This window comes from Dromaius novaehollandiae, chromosome 5, assembly GCF_036370855.1.
Source record: "Dromaius novaehollandiae isolate bDroNov1 chromosome 5, bDroNov1.hap1, whole genome shotgun sequence".
NCBI lineage: Eukaryota > Metazoa > Chordata > Aves > Casuariiformes > Dromaiidae > Dromaius > Dromaius novaehollandiae.
The window spans coordinates 3,862,704-3,884,514 of NC_088102.1; the positions used below are offsets into that span (position 1 = coordinate 3,862,704).

Here is a 21,811-nt window from a genome sequence, read left to right on the forward strand (position 1 = left end):
CTTACTGTAATTCTGCTGGCCTTGACTCCTTCCATTCCCTTTATCTATTTCCTACAGCATGTAACGAAGAGCCTCCTAAAGACTCACTTTGGAGACCGGGTCTTGCAGAGCTCCCTCCCATGCAGGAGCCCACATCCCCATCGGCAACGTGTCCCGGTTCCCACCCAGCAGAAGCAGAGCTCCACTTCCCTGCCCAACCGGGGGACTCGCTGCAAGGCTTTCCCCAAGAGGAACACAGACCCTCTGCCATCTGTTAGTATCAGTCTTATTTCAGTTAATGAGACTCAAAACTGAAAATGACGGACTACATTAGTCAGAAGGAAAACGAAAACTACAGAGTTTTGGCACAAGTATTGCAAAGCTTCATCGGAGAACCTGATCTACACGAGGATGAGACCAGAACAAGGGGGTGAGCCACAGACTCAAGTTTATGTTGCCCTGTGTCACATACAGTGTATATTTACAGAGGAAGAAGGATTAGGCAGCCTTTTGATCACCTCTTGTCCAACCATCCTACAGCCCGCTACGGGATGAGCCGGAGCACCCCGGCGAGCACAGCTCCTCCAGAACATCTTAGCAGCTCCACGCCGCAGAAGCACACACACAGGCAGTATTCAAAACGAAGCAAAACACACCAGAGCAGATTAAAGGTTCCTCTAAAGCCATGGTCCCACCTCCAGCAGTGGATGCTTCAGAAGATTAAGTAGAGAGCAAGCGAACGGCAATACTTTCCCGAGGCACTCGCCCAGCCGAAGAACCAGGACTGCACGGTGCCTTTTGCAACAGGGACTAGCTGCAGACAGAGGCAGCATTTGGCCGTCAGTCCCGGAGAAACAGATACGGTCGTCCAACCTAAGCACAAGGTCAGTGGTGTGTCCCAGTGCCAAACTCAAAAGCGAGAGGCTCCACATCAAAAAAGCTCTTGCGGGACAGTGGAGCACAACGGGACCCCAGTGACGATCCCTATCTCTGGCGCTTCCCACCACGTCCCCCAAAAAAATGGACAAAACACGTCGGGGTAGGGCACTCTATAGCCAGCGACCGGAAATAGCACAGGAAAAAAAAGGACGGGTTTCAGAAGCAGTTAAGCAGTTTGCAGTTTTGCATCATTTACTTTTTGGCGTGAAAGCAAGACACTCTCTCCAGGAGTCCATAGGACTAAGCTGCGTGAAGATGGACGAAAGCAGGAGAACTTTCACCTGAACGTGTAAAGTGCAGCAGTTTTTGTGCTCAGTTCTAAGGAAGAGAAGGGGAAGATTCAGACAGCAGTATCACTCTCACAACCTCAAATTAATATTCTCAGTTTCCACGGTGACACCCTCTCCTCACCTCTATGTCCTTGTCTCACCTCCGACCTTGGATCAATAGCCCAATTCACCAGAAGATCCATTTGTTCAACAGTCTTCATTTCATCTAACCACAATTGCAGCTCCTGAAGCAACCCCCCGCCACGCGTTTCCATCTTACTCATTCCTCGCCAAGCTTCACTTGGTGACCACGACAGATTTGCTGTCTCAAGTGCCTGTCTGCTTTTTCTCAGTTCCTGTATATACTTTCAAAAGGTAGCTGAGCTCCTGCCCAGCAACCAGCGTGGAAGTTTCTGACCTGCCTTCTAGTTTCTGACCTCTCACACTTTATAACTCTTATCCTGCTCCGGCCTGCTTTGAAATTCCCCTTATGCTGGATCACTCTTCCGTATTGCACAGTATCATCAGACAGGCCCTTGAATTCACCTGTCTCTGAATCCACAAGGTCTAAAACTCCTAGAGCTCGCATCCAGCTAATCTGACCCAAAGAAACATCTCTCAGCTGGGCTGCTCTAAGTCCAAGAGCTTCCTTTCTTGTATGCAGGACGCACGGTAAGTATTCTAGTTGTGATGGAAAACTAAACCCCAAAATATTACAGGCATTAGGGAAACAAAAGGACCAGGACAAATGAACAAATCCAAGACTAGTGCATATATGAACCAGAAGGTTCACAGAGACCCCGAAACAGAGGATGGCACCTGGAAGATGTAACCACGACCAGCTTGTCTCCAAAGCAAAACTTGAGTGAGCAACTGCCAGCTTGGCACAACCACCAGACCCTTCGGCAGCACTGCAGTCATGAGCTTTACCCCACGGGGCTCTGGGTTTCTCTGCTTCTCATAGCATCCCTCTCCCATACACGTTCTCCTATAAATGTGCCACATTCCTTTATGCAACCCTGTTTCAATTTTTCTACACTACGCTCAAACTGGTCACACACATAGATGATCCATGAGACAAGCATGCAACTGAAGCCCTTATTTCTCAAGATCAGGCCTTGATGCCTCACTGCTGTTCCCAACACGCAAGCAGAAACCCTCAAGAGCGACTCTGAGGTCCGAGGTCTTCCACCACGCTGCAGCCCTGGCAGAGAGACTCTGCCACGCAGGACAGCAGCTCCTCAACGGGCCTCAGCAACTCTCAACAAGTTTTGGAGGTTTCATTGTTTGTTTGGGGGTTTGGGGGGGAACACACACACATATGCATAAAAATAGTAACCAAGAGGCAATATTAAGAAATCCCAGACTGGATGAGGCTTCAGGTCTGACCAGTGTACCATTTTATCTCCAAAGTAAGTGGCAAATGACGTGTGAGAGAAAAGAGCTAGATATCAGAGGATGGCAACCTGCTGATCTGCAACGGGATTTGGACTATGTCCTAATGCAGAAGTTCAAGTGTCCACCATAATTCACTATGACAATTTTGCTTATCTTACGATTCACATAAATCAGTTCTCAGTTTTAAAAAGTGCTTTCCAAACAGAAGAGAGGTAGGAAGCTGGAAGACTACGTGGCAGCTGAAGCGAAGAACAGTAACACAGGACATACTACTAATAAATGGACAGGAGGGGCTAAACTTCTGAAATGCCACCTCTTCACCGGCTGAGTTTAACACCCAGATGGTAGAGCTGGGTATATGTAACTGGAAAGCTTCTCACAAAACCCAGCTTAAAAGGAGCATAAGTTAATCCCCATCGCACGAGTCTGGAATTGTGTACTTCACAAAAAGGGATACTGCAACCTCACACGGACCCATACAGCATTTGGAAAGCACTTTTGTGAAAGGAATCAGACTTCCTGAAAGCGCTACAAAAAAATTCCTCGAAAATTTGCAACTAAAGGTCAACCCAAACGTAGGCACCAGCTCTGGTGGCTCACTGCTAACCACGAGCTCCTGTAACGCCCACCCGGGCAGCCTCAGGACAAATCCAGACCTCGGTGCCAGGTTTCTGGGCAGGCAACCGGCCCCACGGGGCACGGGCTGGCCGTGCAGCTCCTGCGCTTGCTCTCCGGCCGGAGCCGGCAGCGTCGGGCTGGGCAGACAGCGCGCTGGCTCCTGCCCCACGGCAGCCACCCCACGCTGCGGGCGGCCTCCGAAGACCTCCGCACAAGTGGGATGTGACCCACACATTTTTCCTTCCATTCCCCTGCACCTTAGCTGCTAGCTGTCCGCATGCACCAAAGCCACAGAGGTGCAATTCCTGGAGAAGTAAAGCTTTGCTTTTGTTTTAATATAAACCAAAACAAACAAAACCAAGCCAATATTCCCCACAGCCCTATCCCGAGCAAACCTAGAGCACGGGACTGAAAAAAGCCCTCGGGCTTGGCACTCGCAGCGTCTCCACAACAGATGCTGAGCAGGTATTTTTTTCCATCACGCAGGAACCTCTATGAATATATTAATAATTTAGAAGGACAAACAGAAGAGGGCAGCTGAAAAAAAAAAGTGGGACGATGAATCTGCAAAATATTAATGCAAATGTTACTGAACGGGTTCAGATTTGTGCCAGGCAGAAGCGATTGCACGTCCCGTGCTGAGACCTGACAGCACTCCCTCCATCTCTCAAGGCGTGCGAGTCAGGTCGCATGCAAAGCAGACGCCAATCCAACCTCGGCTGCCGGGAAAAGGTACCTAGCAGCACGTCAGGATTTTCAGAGCTCTTCTCTCTCAGAAGCGCCCAAAGGCGATTGTTCCCCCACGGTTTTCCAGCTGGGTTCCTGAGATGGAAAGCAGTACCAGGCTCTTTTATAGCGAAAGGCACAGAGGCATTTCTGTAACAGAGCCTTCACAGATGCAGGGCACTAGAAAGGGACCGTCTTACAACTGTCACCATCGCCACTTTTCAGAATAAGCCAGAAATAAGGATTCATGGGCTGATTTTACTTTCTCGTACGTATTTCTGAGCTGCTTGTGTCCTCTCGTCCACGCTGCGGCAGTGCTGCCAGGAGAGCGATGGCACCGGCTGCCAGAGCCCCGTATTCGACCAACACAAATATTGATTTTGGTGGGTGCTCTGCAGACGGAGACACCCGTCAGCTGGTTGATTCGCGCTAGCGCAAAGCAGAAGTTGCCCTTCACAGCTGTTGCTCCTGCTTCCACATTTACAACCTTCTCCTTACGGAAGGAGCAAAACCCAGAAGTACCAGGCACCAAAGTCCCAGTGCTTAAATAAACGCTATATTAAAACCCGAAACCCAGCGCGGTAAGATGTGTGACTGGCACTCCTCAGCACAGCTGTAATGCAAATAAGGCCTAAATGTATTTACTTCTACCGGCAGGTAGTGAAATTTAGATAGCGTATCTGCTGCTGGGGAGAAAATTGGGAGGGGAACCTGCCTTTCGCTCCCACGCTGCAGACACTTTCTTACTCAAGGCCAATTAACTCAAGCAACGAGGGATTAGAAGCTCGTTAATGATGTTAGGCCAACTCCTTTTATTCACGCACAGAAAAACAGACTAAAGATTTGTGTAAGCAAAGTGGCTTTATAGTCTGCTACAGACATCAGTGAGCGATAAAACATTTAATTCTTATTCCTAGCAATAAGTACCGAAGGACAAAGACCTACGGCAATGGGGATAACAACAGCAAGAAAGCAAAGATCAGGGCACATCTTTACAGCAGTTACTTTAACAAAAATCCCCAAACAAAAAACCAGCTATATGCCTCCAAGTCGATACTGTTTATTCTCTGATGAAATTTTCTTGGCAGAGCATCCTTTACAAAGCATCTGGCATGATCCTTCCAAAACTGAAACGCTAGGGCTAGAAATAGACCCTGACCACAAAAGTACTGTTTAGCAACTAATGCAGCACTAAAGATATGAACAAATACCACACGAGGGAAAAAAAGGCCCAATTTTGACTCAGCTGGAGCAGACCACTGGCAAAAAAACACAACAAAAACCCAAACCTTTGCAAGTTGTAACTATGTGAATCAGATTATTTTGAAAAGCTACCAGAAATAATTCACTTTCCTCCGGAGTAAGATACATCTTTGAACATAAGATCAAACAAACCGAAGCATGTCCATGAAAGTAATAATTTTAAATAATCTTATTTTATTCCTGCACTGAATGTATAGATCAAGACATAGGAAAAAAAACCCAGTATTACAGACTGCAAATTCAAGTAATATCAGAAGACTGATGCATAATTTCTCAGCTGAGAAGGAATTTATTTATTCCCTAGAGATGAAAGAATTAAGAGATGTGTCAACCAACACATTTACAGAAGAGTACCTGTCTCTTCTTTTCACAATAAAATCAGAGAGTTGATCAGATAAAATACTTCATCTCTTAACATCCCTCCAGGTCAAGAAAGCTCTATTAACCCACTTTATACATAAGAAACCTATATGATAGACACCAGTTTTTAAAGACATTTTTTATTTCACAGAAGCGATGATGAACTCATGATAATTTGTGCACAAAAAGGACACATCTGCTAAGCAGCATGTCGCGGTCACGCAGGAAGAGATGGCCGGGATCCAAAGCACCGGGCCACGCTCTCCCCTCGCAACGGAGGATTGGACTTTCCAGGCGGGCAGGAAAACATGTTTTTCAAAGAAAAAGCACCACCTTGCTTAAAAGTTTTTGGCTTTTTAAGCCACTTCTGTTTCGTTATAGAATCTTAGGACTGTCACCTTACTTTTCTGGCGTCAAAATTTAGAAAAAGAAACCTTTTTAGCACACACGAGCTGCATCCCTTCCAAAGGGCAGAGCTAAGGCACCGGTGCTGGTATATACGTTTGCAGAACAAACTGCAGCTCAGAGACGGCGGTTCCCACACCATCGCTATCTGCATGCAGCTTCCTAAAACAGCAGAAATATTTGAGAACACACTTTTAGATCAGTCAGAACAAAATAGCTAAGTGCACGCATTTTGCTCGGTTTTGGGGTTTTATTAAAGCTATTTATCCCAGAACTGCAGTGCTTCATGCTGTACCTGCGGTGTGTCTGCAAGCTCATTTTTAACTACGGCAAACCCCCCTGACTTTTAATGTTATATATATGCTCTTCTGCCATATTAAGCCTTTCAAACCCAGGGTACAAACCTCCTTTGACTCCTTTTCCTTAATATAACTTATTTTATAGAAGCTAGAGAAGTAGAGGTGAAAAACATAGATCTAAGTAGAAAAATCCAACTCCGACAAAGTTATTAACTGCTTTTCCAATTCCGGTTCCTCAGAGATGAACCAGGTTACAAAACTACAGGAACAAGCCATAAAACCGTCTTCATGAAGAACAGAGATCCGTGAGCTTTGCTCTTTATTGTTGTTGTTTATAGTAAAACAGTGGCCAAAATGGAAAGAATGTGAAAAAATGCAGCCCTGTAAATCAAAGAAGTTGGAAGAAAATTAGTTAAAAATGGAAGCAGGGTGTTTTTTTTGTGTCCTAAGATGAAGCTTTGTTTTGCACATGCATTACTTCAACTGTTGTCATCTTCTTGGGGAAGAGACGGAGAAGGGCTGATTCTCTTCGGCTTGGTTAAAACACAACAATTCCCTCTAAATTTCATTTTGTGTGTGCATACACACATATATACACACATATACAAATAAATAACAATGTGTGTCTGCCTCTTTCTGACCGCTGGCATACACCACTGCTCAGCTGTTTCTACTACAGCATAACCCATCCTTTATTTACAATCTTATTTTTATATGTCATGACGATGAAACAGGGATCAGTAACACCTCTAATTTAAGAGGTGTTTAGAAATCACAGCCTGGGAATGCTGTTGAAATGAACAGATATGACATTAAAAAGTTTTTAATGAAGAAAATTAGAATTTTTAAGTGTGCTAGATACATCAGAAAGGTTAAGTATAAAATATATTTAGCACCTGCACTGGTTAAGTGAAGAGAGGAAGCTTCATTCGTAACGAAACGACAGCATATCTTCTAGGATTTCACAGCCATCTTATCCTCCCAGTTTTAGCCAGAATGGAGAAAATAAGCTTTTCCTATTTATAAATTTTCTATTATTTTGTCGGTTTTGACTGATCCACTCATTCAATGGATGTGACTTCAAAAGAAGAAACAAATATTTTCCTACAGGTTAATCTACAGGTATCGAACACTGGTTTCACTTCAGCAGCCCGGTTTCGGGTACTTTGCAGTGACTTCCCCAGTCCACTGGTTCAGCTTTCTTTAAAACACGGGCAGAAACTGGCTGCTTGAGTAACACACACGTTGCAGAAATTATTATAGTAAATTAGGCCTGATGAATCCTCACTCCCCCTCCAAGCTACAGAGCAGCTCACAAGCACCCTCTGCTCCGGGAAGCACCGCAGAGCTGCCACGTGCTGAAGGCCACCGCGTCCAAAGCGCGGCAAAAGCTCCTCCACGACCTCTACAGAATTTCCTCTTCGTGGGAAGCTGCGGTATCTCAGGACTAACTCAGCTGCCACATCCAGGCAGTCCTTGGCATCCTTTCCGTCATAAGCAGCGCTCCAATGGAGGTTTTATGATCTGCCCTCCTGCTCGGTGGAAAGCAGCAAGGCACAAGATCCTCAGGAAGTTAAACACTAAGCTGTGGGTATTTCTTACCCAAGACAGCAGCCGAAATGCGAAGACTGAATGAAAAAGCAGCCCTGCCAGACAGATCAAGTCAAAATAGATTACAGTCACGTCCTTAAATAGAAACACAAAGTTGTCGCGTGTAATATTACACGTGCTATAAAGTGTCCTGAAGATGCATTCTGCAAGCATATTCCACCTGCGGGAGGCTTAAGATATCGTTATTGCCCGTCTCCGTACAAAAACGCCGAACGCCGAGCTCGCGTAATCAAAGGGCAACCACACAGGGTCCATGTGCAGACTCCATCTGAAGTTACAGAAAGCTTCCTTGAGCCAAGGAAAATGGCAGACACAGATGAGATAATGAGAGCTAAATGACAGAGTAGGATGGTCAAAGCTGTACCATCAAGAAAACTCAACGTCCAGCAAGACCACGTCCCAGGGGAAGGGGAGGCTGATGAGGAAAGGGCCTTCCACCACCCCTCCATCCAGCAGATCAAGTGCAGCTAGCCTCCTTGGAGACACAGGCACTTGGTGTTGCACACACTCATCCACGCACCCTCTGAAGCACCAAGGCTCCTAGAAACAGAGGTAACAACTGATTCATCTCCTTCAGAAGTCATCATTTCATGGAGGAAGGGCACAGTCTGCCTGTCGTCCTCCTCCTTCCAAATCCTGCCCCTGCAGAAGACCAACTTTGCTGCCCAAGTCAACACAGCCAGTCTGCGCTCGAGAGATCCCGGTTTAGGATTTAGACAAGCCGCAACACCCACAGAACGAGGAAAAGAAGAAAATTCACGTCCACATGTCCAAAGCAACAGTCTAAACGAGCAATCTCTTGCGGCTGCTGAACCAACAGCAGACCATAAAATGTTCTCCTCAAAAACTCCCCATCACTCTCCTAACTCCCCTTCTCCCCAGCTTGGTATTATGAACCAAATTTTAAAACAGACCCTCTAGACAGGATCTATATTTTGACAAGGTTTTAAAGGCATCATGTTAATCAAAAGTGCCATGTATTTTTTTTAATAGTCATTCATGCCTCTTTACAGTTAACCGAGAAGGAGAACATCGGAACTCAAGCAGTGCTTTTAATTTAAACACACACCTGCCCGACAAAATGAAACAGCATTATCAGAAACTGCATATCCTATCCAATTGCTGACCCAAATTCCTCCCAAACTTCATGCTGGTCTAGGTATTTTGACTATGCAGATACACCCACGGCAGCTTCAGGAACCCGTTCCCCTTGCGAGCTGCTAAATGCTACAGAATCACACCCACGTATTTGTGCCTAGCTCAGCTGCCTCCCTACGTGTATTGTATCGTTATCTCCTCCCCTGCAGTGGAAGTCGTCTTCTTAAGGTACCGAGCATGTTAAGCAGCAATGCTTTTTTTACAAGAAGAATTTTAAAAGGTAAAAGAGCTCAGCTGTTTAAGAGAATCCATCGCAATATCTGACTTAACAACCCTCCTCTGACAGACAATACAACAGTCGATACCTCCGAGTGACACATCAAGCATTCTCCCTTACCCCACTGTAGACCAAAAAGATCGAAAGAAATTTCATCTGCTGCTGTTTGCAAACCCTTCACGAATCTAACACTCAAAGATCTGTAGCATTTTGCCGCTGCAGACCGATGAACAGCCACCAGGCATTGCTTCCTGCTCTCTCCCGGCCAAATTTTAATCTGTAAGTTTTATCAAGCCCTAGGAAAGAGAAAAGTGCATCAATACAAAAAGGTGCAACTCCATCTTTAATCTTTCTACCTATTTTTTGCGGTTTATTATGGTAATTAATAGACATTTCCACAGATGTGCAAGGGACTTAACCAGTTACCTTCCATTAAGATTAATGACTAAACCTCCCAAACATCTTTGGGAGTCTAAACATCATAATTCAGCTACTATCTTCCATGTCTGAACATTAAACAGCCAAATACGGCAAAAGTAACACCCTTTATGTCACTTCAGTAATGATCAGCAGACAGCCTGACACACAGCTAAGAACAAAACAAAATTACAGCTCTGTGGAATGGACCATCATATTAAATTTAAGGTCTGGCTTTACCATTTTTCACCCTTTGGTGTCCCCTTTTCACGAATTCTGGAGGTAAATAGTACGGTGCAGTTCCTGCCCACCATCTCCTGCGAGGACATTCTGACGACAACGGTTAACGAGAAATATAAAGATCCTAACTCCATCCTCCCCAAGTAGCACATTAAGATGATACACTGGTAACTGATCAAAATAAAATAATTCATACCACACATTAACTTAATTAGAATGGGAACCAGTGCCTTTCCTCAAAAAGCAGCTTCTTAACACAGTGATAGTCACAATTTACACCTTTAACACATACAGTCACATTAAACTGGAACAGAAATAACCTAGATTTCACCATCTCTATTTAAGGGGAAGTAATGGTGCCCCTAATGCTGCCCAGGAAAGAGCAACACCAAGAAAGCTCAAGGAGGATTACGTACCAATACAGCGAACAGAACGACACTGCAGAGGCCTCTTCATTCTGGGAAGAGAAACTGCTTTTCTGGAGCATCTCGAAATTTGCATTTCAACAGGCTACAAATCTGGCTGTCTACACTAACCTGAAAATATGTCTCGTTCAGCTTTCTCAGTACGTCTAGCCAAATCTTTCCTCTTATGTACATGAAAACATGATCCTTCCATACTCTACTTCTACCCATATTCATCTGCAAAATACCAAAATAGACTTGGGAGAAGAATAATTCTAACTTGCCGCAGTATCGAAATAAGGAATTATGGATGCTGTTTCCACTGAATAGCTCGGTGAACACGGCAGCGCTGGCTACCAGAACGGCGTGTCAGGTTGAAGGTCCCACGGATATCCCGGAGTGTCTCCAGGAGCAGCGAAACCAGCAGATTCACACACACCAATAACAGATTAGGGAAAAGCACTGGAAGAGGCCAAGGCTCTACAACAAAAGCCCTGGCACTTCCTATTCTCCCTCTGTTGCAATAAGTACAGATTTTTTACTGCCTGCTCATCACGTAATGAGAGGCATCTGCTCCAACCACCTCTCAGTGTTTGGCAGTCCCAAAAGTGAGTAAGTGCCTCAGATGTGTGATGCTAAATGCACCAGTCCTATAATTAAACTACTTCTTGACACAGTGGAGAGGAACACGCTGTTCCCTGCCTGACAGCTCCGCCGTGGTCCCTGAATTGGAGGCGGGATGTTAGCCTTTCCCCCAAACCTCTCTCCCTAACATTTCCACGTACACGAGACCCCTCCCGAACCCCTTTGCTTGGGACTTGTCAGGAGCAGGACGGGAAGAGCAAAGGTTCACGTGCATGCTGCCATCCTGACGGGAGGCAGCCAGGAAGCAATCCCTTCCCTACCTCCCTCGCACTCCTTCCTCCGAGTCCCGGAGAGCGCGAGGGAACTGCCAGGGACGCGGCCGAGCTGCGGCTGCTTGCTCCAGAGCTCCCCACCGGCCCGGGATGAAGACAGGCTTCGGCTATGTGAGGGCTGAGAAGGTGCCTGTGGACTATGCGCTGTGCTGCAGAAAGTGCATCGCTCTAACTCGGGGCTAAAGGAATTTAAAAAGCTGAAGCATTGCATGGAAACCGCTCCGTACAAAATGCTGGAATTTTCCCTCAAGTAAGCCAGCAATCCAAGAAGGAAAGCAGTTCATCCCGTCTCCCGGAGTGAGTAACTCCCCGCAGCTCCGACCTTCACGTGACAGAGACATTTCCTGCGAGCCAGCTGCAGGGGACACGTGACCGGGCAGCTCTGCATCTCCAACTGATGCTCCCAGGCCGAACGTTATCCAGCAACGAAGATGCCGCTTTGACGAGAGCTGGGTAGGCGGGAACGGAGCGGAAAGGCTTTGCTCTCTCTGGGGGACATCTCTTATTTTGATAAACAGAAGCGACTCCAGTCTTTTAGACAAGCCACCCTTGGGCAGATTCCCTAAACGAGGTCAGGGAGAGGGTGGGAGGTGCCCATCAAATGGCACCGCGCGGTGCCGTCTGTGCAAGCACGCTCTCCCATCCAGCAAACCACAGCCTGGGGGGAAAAGTCTAACACAGAGATCCCTTCGCTGGGATTAAACAAATTAGTTAATCTGTCAGAAAGACTACCTATGTGGTAGAGCCAAGTGGGAAGTTAGAACAAATGATCTTTTGCAATGCCTCTTCTGCAGGCACGCTCTGCGAGGAGTTTCTGGCAAGGCCTGCTAGAATAAATCACCTTTTGCTATTTTTCGATGCCCGACAGTGTCAGGTCTGCCTCACCTCCCCACCCCCGTTAAAAAGCACAGCATCATCAGTTCTTAAAGAGGATAAATGCAAATTCCTGAACAAAAGATCCTGCCCTAGTGACTGAGCTTTTAGCAGACTCTCCGCATACACCCACCACCGCACACGCTGCCATGAACCACAAAGGTTGCTGCATCCTCCTATTGCTAGGAGACCGTCAGAAATTAGGGAAGAACTTGAAACTGTTCTAAATTCCTGAAGAAACATAAAATCTGGAATCCTAACAAAATGCCAAAGTGCAAGAAAGTCTTGATAACTTAAAATCCAAGATATCAAGGTTGCTGAGGAACAGCTTTTATGAACAAGGAGACTTTTATGAATAAGGAGAAATTTGCGTTGTTCTGAGCCTGAATCACCCTGAGGTGATACTACCTCCTCTTTTCATTTACAGCCATAACTAAGACACCAGGTGCCAAATACGAATAAAAGTAGAAAGCGTATTTGTCTTTCCAGCCGCAGAGAGGGCAGACAGTTACCGGTGTCAGCCAAATACGCTGGCAAACTCCATTACAGCCTTGCTAACAGGAAGAGCTATTCTCTCCGACATGGATATTCTGCATATTTCTCTTATATATCTCTTCCAACAGAATTTGGAATCACTGAGCTACCTCAAGCTATAAATCTTGGACACATTCAGAGTTACGCAGATGAGGTGGCAATGAAAACGACCATTGCATCTTCTGGAGATGAAGCTGAAGTAGCTACCGATAGGCTAATGTTCTGCTCTTTGATCTGTTCTTCCTTCTCAGAGATTTCCTCTGCTGCGGGGGAGAGTTCAAAGGGGATGCCTGAACCGCACCGCTCACCTCCTCCGAGCAGACGTCTCACCCCGGGGCGCGAGGCACAACCCTCTGGTGTCCCAGCACCGGTCTGCAAGGATATATGTACAGGGAACAATAATAATAATAATAATTATAAATGCTCTCACCTCATAACTCCTTCCTGTGCAAGTCTGTAGCACACCTTAGCTTCCCCCCACTGACTGTCATGTGAATCGAAGAAAAATAAGGAGATCACCTACGCAGCAGAACATCTCCTGAAGGAAGAGCGCTAGATTGCAATGCTGCAACTGAAGTCGGCATCAGAGCCAAGGCTGGTACCAACAGGACAGTCAGCTCAGCAGAACAGAAACTCTTCCTTCCTCTAAGACCTAGAGATGCTTTAGTGACTTTTATTTTTCCAGAGCCAGGGCAAATGATGCACTGAACCCAAAGAACGCACACAAACCCAAAGTAATATTTCCAGTAATATTTAAACCCAAGGTAATATTTATGGTAATATTTAAACCCAACCAGCTTGGGTTTAAATACTGAATGTGAATGTCACATGATAAAGATCAAATTCTTAATAAAGAAAAAAGTTACAAAGATTAAAAAAAATTGGAAAAACAAAGGCTTCCTCCCAACTCTTAAATATTTTAAAAGAGGATGTCAACAAGCTAGTGAGTAACGCGGTTCTCAGCAATAAACACACATCTTCCTGACTGCTGCCCAGAAGAAAAGCATGCAGTTTTCCAGAACAGAAATCCTACAGCAGCAGGGAGAAACTCAAGAGCAGCTGGTTCGATGCCTTTCTAAACACCCTTGGTATGGAAACTCAAGAGCACACAGGGTTCGGGCATGGCTACAGCAAACACAGCTAACCGGCGGCTTTGATCTGCGGAGGAAGAGTGGAATCCCTCCATGCGACAAATGTTTGACGGTAATTCGTATGTGTAATGTATATTCCCCAGGAAGAGAAGTGCTGAATCAGGGGTGGCCAACCCAGTTGGTCTGTACCTGCCAAAACGTCTTCGTCCAAAGTTTGGAGCATTTGATTAAAAACCATCACAGCCACAATTCTGCTCTGGTATTTAAAAAAAAAGCCTTCACCCTCCATTTTTAATCTGGTGACTTTAAATAGCAGAACGTTTTAATCAGTGAGTTGTCATGATCTGTCACATCAGACTGACGTTAAGAATTATTTTCTAAATACTAGACACAGGTTCTCAACACCCAATGACTACAACAGGAATTGTGTGTACTCCAGAGCGCTGAGAATTAGGCACCGGTCGCCCAAGGAGGTCCAAACCTGACCTGAACCGGACAGAATTCTGCTTTTTATGGCAATCCTTTAAAAAAAGATTGATTGATTGACTGATTTTTACAAAAGCCTTTTTAAGCAGAAGGTTCTCTGTCTATCTGCCACGATCCAATTTCATTGCTCAGTATTTCTGCCCAGCAGTAATGAGTGACACAACCGCACAGGTTACTACCAAACAAAAATCCCAAGAGAATAAGAATAATCCTCCTAAAAATCCCAAGAGAATAAGACTGGGTGAAGGAAGACTGGCCCAGGTGAATCAAGAAGGAAGGACATTTCCATTAGATTTAATAAAAGTGTACTTCTTGTTTCTGCTATTAATTCAGCACATTTCTCTCCTCCTGCGCTTATTTTTAAAGAAAGCTACTGTAGCACTGTTCATAATCCTGCTTGGAAAAATAAAAACAACCCAGCTTTAGGGTTGCTGCACAAGATCATATTTTATCACGGTCTCTCAGTGAAGACAGACATCTAGCTATTCCTCACCCAGACGGAGCCTGCAGAGGGTGCTGGGCTGAACAAATACGTGATTTTTCAGCTCAGCTGCCAAACAAGAGCATTTTTTTAAAAAAAAACAGTCCACATCAACCATTCTTTTGTTCCCCTTCTCCAAAATTGAGGATTAATTCAAACTTTGTTTGGGGTACTGACGTTAAAATCCACAAGAAAGGCCTTGAGTAGCTGGGGAGAAGGAGGTGGTCAGGAGGAGGTGGCAGTGGATGGTGGTCTTCTGCTCCCCGACAGAGCCAACGGTTCGGGTGCTCACACAGGTAGTAGGAGACTTCAACTCCTTCTCACGCCAAGGGGTGGTGACCCTCGGGTGGTGACCCGGGACCGCCTAACCACCACGCAGGAGTTTACCCGGGATGGGACCCGACAGGCCGCTTCTCGGCACGGGACGTTAAATTCCACTTACGTTTTCTACCGACTTTTTCTCAGTTTTCTGTCCTAAGACACTGGATAGTTTCTGCCTTAACTGCAAGTGCGCAGTGTCTATTCCAGAAGCCTGCGCTATTTTTAAATAATGCTTTGAGATGTCCATGCAAATGACCTGGGGGGCAAACAAAATCCCGTTGGAAAACCAAACCAAGACCTCGCTTTGAGAGAGTGTCAAGGGATGTGATGCTGAGGATGCTAACTATTTGAGTGGGGACAAAGAAATACTGACATTAAATTAAGTTGCAGTGAGTATCCCATCCTTATTATTACAGCCTCTTTCAGATGTCAGCAATTTTGGATACTCTTAATAAGGTACTTTTGGGGAGAAATGGCTCCAATGGATTGGAATCTGTTTAACAGCAATAACCTTTCTGAGGAAGAAAGAAAGCGTCCCCAGCACAGAGGAGACAACCAGTGCACTGGGATTTTAACGAAGGGGCAGGCCCAGACTTGGATCTACTTACACACACTGTGAATAGGTCAGGAAATAATTTATTTACAGATGTTTCTCACCCTCAAATGCATTTTTTTGGGGAAAAAAAAGTTATTAAATCCCTATCAACAATCCAGCACTTATGAGCAACTGTGCACCATGTGACAGTGAGAGAAAAAAACATAAACACTAAGAAAGCAGATTTCAATTTTAAGCTTCCGTAGTAGCTATGAAAAGCAAAGCGGGCAGCAGATTTTCAGAAAGGCCTTAAATATACTTCTCTAACCTAATAGTGAACACAAATATTTGCTTGACCCCCGCCTCCAGCTTCCAGAAAAGAACTAATTACGCTAAAAGCTACCAAACGCCCCAAGAAGAATTCGAGGCATGAACCACTACCACCAAAAAGCATCCGCGAGAGAGGCCCATCTCCCACAGCTTCAGGCATCCCAAAAACAACAGTGCTGAAGACACCGGTGACTCACGACCAGCGACGGAGCAGAGGAACCATCCGACGAGGTGAGAGGAAAATTCCATCTTAATTTAAGAGCGCTCTCTAGCAAACCTCGCCGGTGCTCTGAAACATAACAACAACTGAATATTGACTGAGAAATGTGGCTTATAAACACTGCTGGCAGCCGTCGCAAAGCACATGATGTGTCATCCGTGCTAAGAAGACATTTATTGTGGACGAAGAAAAATAAAAGCACAATATTTGGACCTAAACTCCTCTGAAAATTTCACCTCAGTGACTTCCAAAATCAACCTAACAGTAATAACTTTTAAAAATATGTTTGCTCTGCATATCTGTCGTAACCGCGTGCCCCATCCGACCCGCTATTCCCTGGATACGGTTCCTCCCGTTTGCAGGGCTTTATGAAAACAAAGAGGAAACCGGTGACCTAGAAACAACCGTAGACGCTCGAGCTGCTTTAAACACACTACCTTAACGCCCGTTTTAGACGCATGGCAGCTCGGCCGCTTTATTTTCGCTTGGTTTTGTCAGGCTGCCCTGCGGGAAGGCTTGGGTTTGTTCCTATCTGGGACTTTTTGGGGAACAGAAGGCAGATTTTTCGCTGAAGCTAAAGAAAGGAGAGGTCGGGGGGGGGGTCCTGTTTCCCTGCTGTTTTCGAGGGTGTGTGTTTACGCGGCAGAGCCGTGCAGGACAACTCCGACGAGCTCCGGAAGCGGAAGCCGCTCGGCGTGTCAGTCCAGCTCGCCGCTAATTAGCAGGGTAACGAGGAGCAGAGCGTATCTGCCGCCGCGAAGGGCAGAGAGATGACAAAAAATGGATCTATCCCTGCGGCACGACGGGCTGTTCCCCGCGGGGCTGCCCCGTACCGTGCAGACGTACCCGGACAAGCGCGAGGCGCGTTGAGCTCTGGATTTAGGAAACCAAAACATCCTTTTCAAGCATTTAGAGCTAGACGGCCCAGCAGAGACGATCACCGGTCTCTGCACAGCCCTCGGGGGAAAAAAAACAATGTAAATACACAGCACAGTGAAAAGGTATGTTAGAATAACTCCCTGCGGCTGTAGGCAAGCGTTTCAACGGGGCAGTGGGAGGAAGATCCATGCGCAAAACTTCGGTTTCTCACTACCAGCAGAACCACACAGCCTTTACCATGCGTTCGGCCGCGTTGGGTCTGTTTTAAAGACGCTTTCCCCGTGAGACGCGGGGGCTGCTCTCCCCGGGGCGAGCCAACACTCGGGGCGGCCGGACCCAGGCCCAAAACGCCAAGGGCGTCTCCGCAAGCAACGCCAACCTGCCGGCAAAGGTCGTCGAGCGGGTGCCGCATGCCGCGGCGGTCCGGGGAGCGGGGCGGCCCAGCCGGACCCCCTCTGTTGCCCGCCCAGGCCCCGGGGAGGAGGCGGCGGGGGGCCGGGGGGGCCGCTCACCTTATAGACGTCGCCGTAGGTGCCGCTGCCGACGCGCTGGATGAGCTCGTAGTCCTGCTGCGGGTTGCGCCGCAGGATGTCCCCGCCGGGCCGCGCCAGCGGCTCCATGGTCGCGCCGCCGCCTTCCTCCTCCTCCTCCTCCTCCTCCTCCTCCTCCTCCTCCTCCTCCTCCTCCTCCTCCTCCTCGGCGCCTAGCGCGGGCGCCAGCCCGCGGCCCGCATGGCTGCGGCGGGGCGGCGCCGAGCGGCCGGCACAAAGGCGGCGGCGGCCGTTGGGCCCCGCGGCCCCGCAGCGCCCGCGGCGCGGCCGCCTCCTGCCGCCAGCCCGCGGCCTCCCGCCGGGCCGCGCCGCCTCCTACCTGCGCTGCGGCGCCCGGGGGGAGCCGCCGGGCCGGGACGAGCCGGGCCGGGACGAGCCGGGCCGAGGCGGGACGCGAGGCGACGCGGCGCAGTGGGACGGGACGGCGCGGCGCTGCACCGGGCCTCGGCGACGCCGCAGCGCCACAGCGCGGCCGCCGCCGCCGCGGCCCGGCCCCTTCTTCCCCTTCCCCCGCCCCCGGGCCCGGCCCGCCGCCCGGCTCCCGCCGCCCGGGGGCACCGGCGCGGGGCGGCGACCAGGCCGCGGGGCTGCGCGGGACCCGGCGGGGGGCGGCGGCGACCAGGCCGCGCAGGAGGCGCGGGGCCTGCACCCCTCTTCACCTACATACATATTATATTTATGTATTTATATTATATTATTTATATTATTTATCACATATAATGATATAATAATATAATTTATGTATTATTTATTATATATAAGTTATAATAATATAATTTATATATTATTTAAATGGTATATTTGTATATATTTTTATTTTTTATATATATACACACATATATATACATACATATACACATATACATACACACACCTATACATACCTATATATCCATACATATCCATACATATCCATACATATACCTATACATACATATACATATATATGTAAAAGAGTGCCAAAAGGAAGGGGCACGGCATGGAGGGATGCCGTTGTTAGCAGTAATATATATTTTTTATATATATACATATATATAATATATATCAAGGCACACCAAAAGCACCCGAAAGGAGGTGTGATTTTTTCCGAGATGCAGAAAGCACCATGTGCCGCGCGTGGGGAGCGCGGGCGCAGGAGCGGTGCCGGGGGCGCGCGTCTCGGCGGGGCTCGGGGCGGCGTTAGGATCATCGCGCCGTCCTGGGTTAAACTCCCAGGCAGCGTCTCGTCGCGTTTTATTGGGGCTTTATTTATGTGCTCACTTGAAGCTGTGTGTTAGAAATGTAAACGGCCTCCCGAGAGGCAGCAGGCGTGGGACCGTGTGCTGGGAGAGCCGCGCTCGGTTCCCCCCGTGCCCTGAAAGCCTTCTGCATCCTGTATGTCCTCTCCAACATGCATACGTAACTTTTCCTGAACACCCAGCAAATAAAGAAAAGAAAAAAGCTATTTACCCTGCAGGGAGCTGTATTTCCTCCAGCGATTTTTAACAGAACAATTACCTTTCCCCCCCAACTGAGCTTCCTGCACTCAGTTAACGGCGAAGGTTATTTTAATGGGACATCTAGGTCTATCTGGTAGCAGCGGATACGAAACCGTTTGTGCACATTTCTAACTGAGCAATATAATAAAAGCACTTTTAAAAGCTGCTGTGCGTGTGGAGGCGTGCTTATTTTAACGTAAGAAACTCAGAGGTATGAAACGCTAGCAGGAAGAAAAGACATTGCAGCCCATTTCGTCAGATCGTTAGGGTATCTTTAATTTCGCAGAGTCGAACAGTCTCGTGCTGGAGTATGTATCGCACCGAAGGCATCCAGGGGTATTGTATGGGATCGCTTTGTGGTTGCGGTGCAGCTGAGCAATAAAACACCTCGGACGCGGGGCAGCGCGGAAGCCCAAGACTGGTGCATCGGCTGCCTGGAGTCGTCCTGGGGAGGAGGAGGAGGAAGAGATGGCATCCAGGCCTGGTAGATGCCCTCCTGTCCGTACATCCATCGCAGGGATTTGCTGGCTCAGGAGAGCGGCGGTACCCTGATAGGCTCCAGATCTCTACAGCGGTCGTTGCTGAGATGCTCTGGGAAGTGAGAAGAACGACCGAGCTCAGGGGAGGCTGCTGGAGCGGGACAAGCCTGTGGGTTAGACCTTCCCTCCAGACCAAGAGCCGACTCCACGCTGAGCATCACCCCAAGCGAAGCCGCACCAGGCCATCACGAGACTTTTATCCCGTGTAGCAGTATGGGAATGAGACGAGACATGGGTCCGTCCCAGGTTCTTTCCCAACATTTGGTTTTTTACCTGAAGGAGCAGAAACACTAGGAATATACCTGACTTTTGTGCCACATTACTCACGCAAACGGACCTGGGGACGCTTTGCAGCTGCTCCTGCTGTTCGCATGGATAAGGCGAGCAGCCAGCTGGATCCCCTTCCCTCCCACCCGCCGGCTGTGCACGCGCGGGAGGGCAGAGCTGGAGCGGCTTCACGGACCGTGGCTGCTCAGCGTGACGATGCAGCAAAATGTGACCGCTCAATTAAAAGCCGCGTTAAGAGCCAACCAGCACAGGGACGCCGGAGCGGCGCCGGGAAACCCATCTGTTCCTCCCGGTTCCCGGTGGGTGACCCTGGCTGCATCGCGCGGGCAGGTGACGCCAAGACACCCGAGGAGCTGGGAGCCCTTGCCAGGGAAGAGGTGGATCTTCAGGGGGAAACCCTGGGAACAGACCTGGCACGCGCAAAGTTTGGCCTGGGCTTAATGAAGCCACGCTGTAGAAAGGAGACTGGTGGGGAGGAATGTTTCAAACACAGCGTCCATCTGTCCATGGAGGGCAGAGAGAAGGATTAAAAACAAATTGGGAAATAGATGGGAATATATAGACGGAAATAGATGGGAAGTTATTGATTGGCGTTGACCAGATCCAGGCAGCGCAAGGGCAGCCTACAGGGTTAAGACCAAGCCTATCTTTGCACTCAGAGCTCAGGAAAGTCGTAAGGCAAGTGGTTATTAACAGACCATTTGAACAGCAGTAAACTATGGTTTGCTTGAAGTTTTTGGCTGATGGCTCTTTTATCCAAGCCATTTTTCCTATTCTTAAATAGCTCCTTCAGTTTGCAGAGCATCTTCCAGGATGAAGGACTTCCAAGTGCTGTGCAGGCTGATTAAACAAGGCGTTGGCCTTACCGCCGAAATCCTGTCTTCTCTGAGAGTGAAGTACGGCAGCTTTCTGCTGCAGCCGTAGGGCGCGATAGCGTTTGTCGAGGAAGCAGAGAGAATTCATCTGGTTGAAAACCCCATGCAAATGTAGGGGGTCGTAGCACAATTTGGAGTGAGAAATAGGAACAGCAGAAATAGAAGGATTTCCTAAGCAACAAAGATCTACACTTAAAAATATTTCAGGAGGGAAGAAACAAAGGAGCCTCGGAAAGGCCTCAGCATTCAAGGAGAACGCCAACCAGAGCTGATCCCCAGCTGCATGGCTGTTTGGTATTTCCGAGGAATCGCGACCTCTTAACCCTAGAGTAAGGATACAGAAGTGGAAACAGCGATGGCAAATGACCATCAGAGAGGAGTGCGACTGCTTGGGAAAAGTCCTCTGGCAAAGCTCTTCCAGCATCGTTACAATCCATATGGCTCCTGCTTGCTCATACGGTAAAGCAGGAGCCGTGAAAGGGTCACGATGGACAAGGCTGAAGTGCCGATGGTTACCGAGGAGAAGAAGGGAACGTATTCAAGGATCCCGCGCAGTCACAACACGAATCGCCCTGTCGCTCCGGGAAGGATCCGGGTTGACACAGCTCCGTGTCCGCGCAACAGGCAAGAGGATTTGAGGACAGCGCTGGTCTCCTCAAGAGCAGCCCCCGGGGGCTGCCCCAGGGCACCCGGGACCCGGCGAAGATTTCTCGGGGTCCCTTTCAGACCTCTTACATAGCGTTGCACAACGCGTGGTCCCATGCGAGGCCACCCCTGCATCCGCGCGCTCGCTGAGCAGGGGGTTTCGGTGCCTGCCGCACGCCTGGATGAACCCCGCGGGGGAGCGGGTGTGGGTGCCCCCGGACGGTGCTGGTGCCTGGGGCGGGTGCGCTGGGGGGGTTCCTGGCACCGCAGGCATGTGCGGCTGTGCGGGGAGCGCACGGATGTGCTGGGGGCCCCCAGTGCAGGGTGCCCCTGGGTGCGGATGCCCTGGGTGTGGGTATCCTGGGTGCAGATACCCCTGGGTGCAGATGCGATACCCCAGGTGTGGGTATCCTGGGTGTGGACACCTATGGATGTGGATACCCCGGGTGCGGACACCTGGATGCG

At 48.4% G+C, this 21,811-nt stretch overlaps 1 protein-coding gene across 4 annotated transcripts in view; it reads right to left on the bottom strand.

Moving 5' to 3' along the window:
• Positions 1-18,038, bottom strand: part of MAP4K5 (mitogen-activated protein kinase kinase kinase kinase 5) — a 66,547-nt gene extending 48,509 nt beyond the window's left edge. For 3 of the 4 annotated variants that reach the window (XM_064511813.1, XM_064511811.1, XM_064511810.1), the window contains exon 1: positions 17,483-17,659. In XM_064511813.1, the coding sequence (XP_064367883.1) occupies positions 17,483-17,590 (108 nt within the window). In that variant the 5' untranslated portion in view covers positions 17,591-17,659. Of the gene's footprint in view, positions 1-17,482 lie in introns of all 4 variants that reach the window. The other variant, XM_064511812.1, reaches the window with a different exon arrangement.
• Between the last annotated feature and the right edge of the window lie 3,773 nt (positions 18,039-21,811).